The following is a 5,732-nucleotide window of genomic DNA, read 5'->3' on the forward strand; positions in this document are numbered from 1 at the left end:
AATGTGATGATAGGTCTTTTAAAATGAATGTTTTACTTCCCCAACTAGATTAAATTGACTAATTCTCCAGTTAGATGGTAGTTTGGACAGCCAAAACTTCTGTTGCTCTTTCCTCTCTTTTATTTTATTTATTTATTTTTTTGGTGAGGAAGATCAGCCCTGTGCTAACATCTGCCAGTCCTCCTCTTTTTTTGCTGAGGAAGACTGGCCTTGGGCTAACATCCGTGCCTCATCTTCCTCCACTTTATATGGTACGCCGCCATGGCATGGCTTGCCAAGTGGTGCATCGGTGCGCGCCCAGGATCCGAACTGGTGAACCCCGGCCACCTCATCTGAACGCGGGCACTTAACCGCTTCCACCACCAGGCTGGTCCCCTCCTCTCTTTTAAAATACACTAATAATATATGAATATATTCTTTGTATAAAAAAGTCAAACATTACAGATAAATCTAAAGTCCTCTTTAATCAACCTAGTTCCCATCCCAGTACCTCTTCCCCGCCTCAGAGTTAATCACTGTTGTTGGTTTTATATGAGCTCTGCAGACCTTTTTCTATGCATTTATTTACATATATATTTATATTATATATAGAACTTCATAAGTAACACATATGTATAATTACATATAATTATTTCCTCTCTTTTTCACAACTGCCTCTGTTGATCAATTCTAATCAGTAGATACTAAATAAATCTTACTAATACCTGGATCTGAGAGACAGGAATGAGAAGTGAAAGGTCAAACATATGAAAAGACATGTGTCCAGCTTGCAAAATTCTATTCCATACCTGTTCTACATATAGTCCCAAGATATCAGTGGACAGGCCATGGCTCCACGGTCTCGGCGACGAAGGCACAAGAAACCCCCCTCATCAGTGACTCCCATGGTTGTGACCCCACCCACAGTTGTGACGCCTTTGCCTCTGAGCCTCTCAAAACCTGGCCCTAGCATTGATGCACTTGGCTTCTTCTCCTTGGAGAATAACGTTCCTGGCCTATCCCAGCTGATCCTTCAAAAGCTGAATATGAAAAGCTATGAAGAATACAAGTGAGTGACTAGCTCTATGGAAGAGTGATATATTGTTTCTGGTAGAAGTGATTTCAGAAGGTGGAGAGGGAGTAACTTGGGGAATATGTAAATGAGGGGTTCTTGCAGTGAGGGATTTTCTCATCCTGACTTTTGCCAGTTTTATTACTATAGAAGAAATATAATTTGCTTAAGTGAGAAATCATGGGAGTAGGAGACATGGGAGTAGGTGGAAATATATAGGAGGCAAGGTAGGGGTCATGAGAGATTTTGGAGATATTCTTTTTCCTATTGCCACTCCTTCTCCATGCTGTCTCTGCAGGTTGGTGGTAGATGGGGGTACTCCTGTGTCAGGCTTTGGATTTCGATGCCCTCAAGAAATGTTCCAGAAGATGGAGGACACATTCCGATTCTGTGCTCACTGTAGAGCACTCCCTAGTGGCCTCTCAGACTCCAAGGTCCTCCGGCAGTGCAAGAGGTGACTAGTCTGGGGCAAATAGGGGAGACATCCAGAAATGATCCTGTTCTAAGACCTCATTGCTGGAGGAAAGTTCTGAGAGTTTTCAGAATAACTTCAGGCCCACTCTTCATTTTGTGTGATCCAGGCCACAGAGAGATTAGAAAATGGTTAGGCTCCTGCTTATTTTTGATGTTATAGGGAGGTCAGGCAGAGCACAGTACAATCTTCTCTACCTCCCTCCTCTTGAGTACTCAATGGGTAAAACCATATCTGTTCTAAGGAGGTTGGGGTTGAGCCATACCTGTGATAAGAGGGCAGCTACAAACTCCTGGTGGGTTTTTTTTTTTTTTTCCTGTAAGCTATGTAAAAGTAAGTTGTTTCAGATAGAGACTGAGGTGTCACTCTGACCCAAGAGAATAAGTATATTCCCAGTCTCTCCTGCCTCCCCTGCCAAATAATTGTCCCCAAATTTGGTACATCAGCTATCACTCCTCTCCCTACCTTCCTTACGCAGTGATCTTTCTTCCTAGGTGTAGGAATATCAATTCCCTTCCCCAGACTCCCCCGATCACCTTTGAGGTATAGGAACATCTATTTTTGGGGCTCATTCTCTCAGGTGCAGAAATGTCTATTACTGTGGTCCAGAGTGCCAGAGGTCAGACCGGCCAGTACACAAGAGGGTTTGTCAAGAGCTGCGTCTTGTAGCTGTGGATCGTCTCATGGAATGGCTTTTGGTCACAGGTGGAGTGGTGGTGTTGGGGGAACTCTGCCATAATGGTCGTAGTTAGTCATACTTGGAGAAAGATATTAAAGCATGTTTTTATGAGGAAAAAATGAGGAACTGGGTGGGGCAGGGGAATGGGCACACCTGGTCACACGTTGAGAGAGTGAACACGGAGGGAACATTGAAGCCAGGGAAGGATTAGGTCACTTCTTATTCCTTCTTTCCTGCAGGTGATTTTGTCCTACCCACAGGACCTTGGCCATGGCTGGCTGAAGTTGTACAGGGCTGGGACACCTGGTTTTCTATGCGGCATTTACAACTAGATGCTACACTGGATGCTGCGCTAGGTAGTCATGCCATGACCACCCTGTGGGCCAGTGTAGGACGGCCAAGGCCAGACCCAGATGTCCTACAGGGCTCTTTGAAGCGGCTGCTGACAGATGCCCTGTCACGGCCCTTGACGCTGGGCCTTGGGCTTCGGGCCTTGGGGATAGACGTTGGGAAGATTGGGGGAAGCACAGTGCATGTGGTTGGTGCTTCCCATGTGGAGACATTCCTCACTCGCCCTGGGGACTATGATGAGCTTAGCTACATGTTTCCTGGACACCTTGGCCTCCGTGTGATCATGGTGGGTGTAGACGTAGCTGCTGGCTTTTTACAGAGCACCTCAACTTCACCCTTGGAACCTGGTACAGTTCAGCTTAGCAGTCATAGGGGCCTCTATCATGACTTCTGGGAGGAGCAGGTAGAGACTGGACAGATCGCCCGTCCAGATTTGGTGGTGGCATTCCATCCAGGTAAGAGTCATTGGTTCAAGGGAATACTGGGTGGCTTCTCTGGGAATTTTCTATCCTGACTCTTGTATCTTCTATCTTTGGAACCTCATTCATTTGGTCAGGTTAAACAATATGATGATCACCTTGGTTGATCATTAGCCATGTGTGCTATACCTAGGTTCAGAATTTTCCATTGAAGAACCTGGGGTGGGTGCTGGTGGTAAATAAGCACTGGAGGTGAGCAAGGTGAGAAGTGGGGTGGACACAATCAAAGAATTATCTTGCTTATAGTCTACCTAAGCCTTTACCCTCTCTATTCCCATTTCCATTTTTGTTCTATAGGTTTCCATGCTTCCCTGGACTTGATGGAGGCTTGGCTGCCCACCCTCCTGCTACTTCGTGATTATGAGATCCCTACATTGATTACTGTTTACAGGTTTTGACCTCTTCCTATTTGTGATACCTCCCTGACTCACTCACACCTCTCTTTATATAGATGAGCTCATTTCTCTCCCCCTTGCTCATCTACTGCCTTCTGGCAAGGATCTTCTTCCTTCTCACACTTGACTTTCTCATGCCCTTGGAACAAGGTCCTGTGCTAATTAATGGGATAATTAGTGAGACATTTGGAAGGGAGGGTTAGCTCTTGCCTAATCCAGCCTTAGGTAATTTGGGGGATCAATGAGTTCAGAAATGTCAAATTCTGAGCAATTTCTCTCCTATCTCTCTCATAATCAGCAGACCAATTTTTCTTATTTGTCTCCCATAGCCATCAGGAGTTGGCAGCCTCTTTGCAGATTCTAGTGGATCTGGATACACACATCACTGCCTATGGAGCTAACCCTTTTGCGTCCCTCAAACCTGAACAGGTCTATTCCAACCCCAACAAGCAGCCAGTATACTGCAGTGCCTACTGTATCATGTTTCTTGGAAGCTCCTGCCAGCTGGATAAAAGGCAATTGGAAGAGAAAGTAGATGGTGGGGTTTAAATAGCTTAGCCAGATCCTGACTGGATGTCTAGAAAATGGGGAGGTTGTGACAAAACTACCCTGCTGATGCCAGGTTGTTTGCCAACTTTGAAACCTGCTATATTCTAAACCTCATTTGCTTGTCCAGGTAAAGATTCTAAGCTCAATGGGAGCTCCTGTATTATGTGACTCATTTGTAAGAGGTTAGCCACAAGTAGATTCTAGAGACAGGATTCTAGATTTATTGCATGGCAAGAGGCCCTGGTGTCAGTCTTTCCGGAGCCTAGAGTTCTGACAATTTCCTTTGTGAGAAAGTTACACCCTTTGACTTGAACAAGATGGCACTGAGGAGAAGAATGGCACCTTATTCTTCTGAAAAGACTGTCTCCTTATCCAGCAATTTGGGTTAAAAAATGAAGTGTTAATAACTTGAAGTGGTGCAGGAATGGGCAAGTCAGAGAAAGGGTTGGGATCAGGGGAGAGGTTGTGACGATTCGCACACTGTTCTATTTGCTAGCTTTTTCAAGATAAATGTCTCAATTTCCTATTTTCTCTTGGGGACTTCTGACCCTACAGCAGCTTTTCCCTGGTGTTGTATTTTAGATATCCAAGGGTATATCAGACTTGAATGTACTGAGTTATTTGTTATCACCTGGTCTATACCACAATAAGCTCAATTTGGGGCTTAAGTCACTTGTTTTATTTCCTATTCACTGGCAAGTATTACTTGTCTACATACAACATCTCAAGATTGGAAGTTTCTCTCTTGCCAAAGGAGTGATTAACGTCAGCTCTCTGTTTGGGCCTGCCACTTTACCATACCCTGTCTCATGTCATCCTTCTCTTATCACAGTCTCAGGATTAGGATATTTCCTAGGTATTCTTTCCTACAACCTTGCCATGACCTCAACCCTCCACCTCCATCTGTAACTCATATATAAATTCTTGTTGCCCACTCTGATAGGGGTAATGTTAGAATTCATTTATTCATTCAAAACATTTAGTTAGTACCTACCATGTGAAAGGTACTGATTAGGGCTTTGGGGAGATACAAAGGTGAATGAGACATGGTCCTTATTCTTAACCTAGGAAGAGAAATAATACATATACATAGATAACTTTATTACAAGATGTAATGTGGAATAAGAACGATGAGAGAGGCTTGTAGTGCTAGGGAAATTGAGTGAAAAGAGAGATCATTTTGGTAAGTGATAGTGAAAGTTTTGTGAATTAGAATTTTATGAAACAGATGGAAGGCAGAGCATTTCAGATGGAAGGAACAACAGGAGCAAAAGTTCAGAGGCAGAAAAGCATGGAGATATTTTTAGAGTACATTAGGGGATTAGTATCAATTAAGTCTGAAAGGTCGATTGGGACCAGATTATAGGAGCATAGCCTACTGGTCAGCTTTAGATTTATATAGATCTGAGTAGGAATCCTGGGGCAACCACCAAATATTTTTGTGCCCATGGGAAAGCTAAACTTCTCTGTTTCCTTAATTTCCTCATCTGTAAAATGTGAATAATGCCTAGTACCCAGAGTTACATTAAGAGTTAGATGAGAATGTTTGCAAAATTGGAGGACTCACACATCCCAATTTCAAAACTTACTACAGAGCAACAGTAATCAAGACAATGGGGTACTGGTATAGGATAGACATATAGATCAATGAAATAGAATTGAGACTCAAGAAATAAATCCTTACATTTATGGTCAATTGATCTTCGACAAGTGTGCCAAAACATTTCAATGGGAAAATAATAGACTTTTCAACAGA

The 5,732-nt window shown here is 43.5% G+C and overlaps 1 protein-coding gene across 1 annotated transcript; it reads left to right on the forward strand.

The window, feature by feature from the left end:
* Positions 1 to 718: 718 nt before the first annotated feature.
* Positions 719 to 4,116, forward strand: MSS51 (MSS51 mitochondrial translational activator). The gene is made up of 6 exons (XM_058543193.1): positions 719 to 1,048; positions 1,350 to 1,505; positions 2,104 to 2,228; positions 2,442 to 3,008; positions 3,330 to 3,423; positions 3,757 to 4,116. The coding sequence occupies exons 1-6, from the start codon at positions 828 to 830 to the stop codon at positions 3,974 to 3,976; spliced, it is 1,383 nt and encodes a 460-aa protein (XP_058399176.1). The 5' UTR covers positions 719 to 827; the 3' UTR covers positions 3,977 to 4,116.
* The last annotated feature ends 1,616 nt before the right edge of the window (positions 4,117 to 5,732 follow it).

Source organism: Diceros bicornis, chromosome 6, assembly GCF_020826845.1.
Source record: "Diceros bicornis minor isolate mBicDic1 chromosome 6, mDicBic1.mat.cur, whole genome shotgun sequence".
Taxonomy (NCBI): Eukaryota; Metazoa; Chordata; class Mammalia; order Perissodactyla; family Rhinocerotidae; genus Diceros; species Diceros bicornis.

Bases quoted from the DNA above. Each gene is read 5' to 3' on its own strand.
- MSS51 (XM_058543193.1), top strand. From the start codon at position 828: ATGGCTCCACGGTCTCGGCGACGAAGGCACAAGAAACCCCCCTCATCA. The intron at 2,229-2,441 runs GTGGAGTGGTGG...TCTTTCCTGCAG, and splicing joins GGAATGGCTTTTGGTCACAG to GTGATTTTGTCCTACCCACA. The intron at 3,009-3,329 runs GTAAGAGTCATT...TTTGTTCTATAG, and splicing joins GGTGGTGGCATTCCATCCAG to GTTTCCATGCTTCCCTGGAC.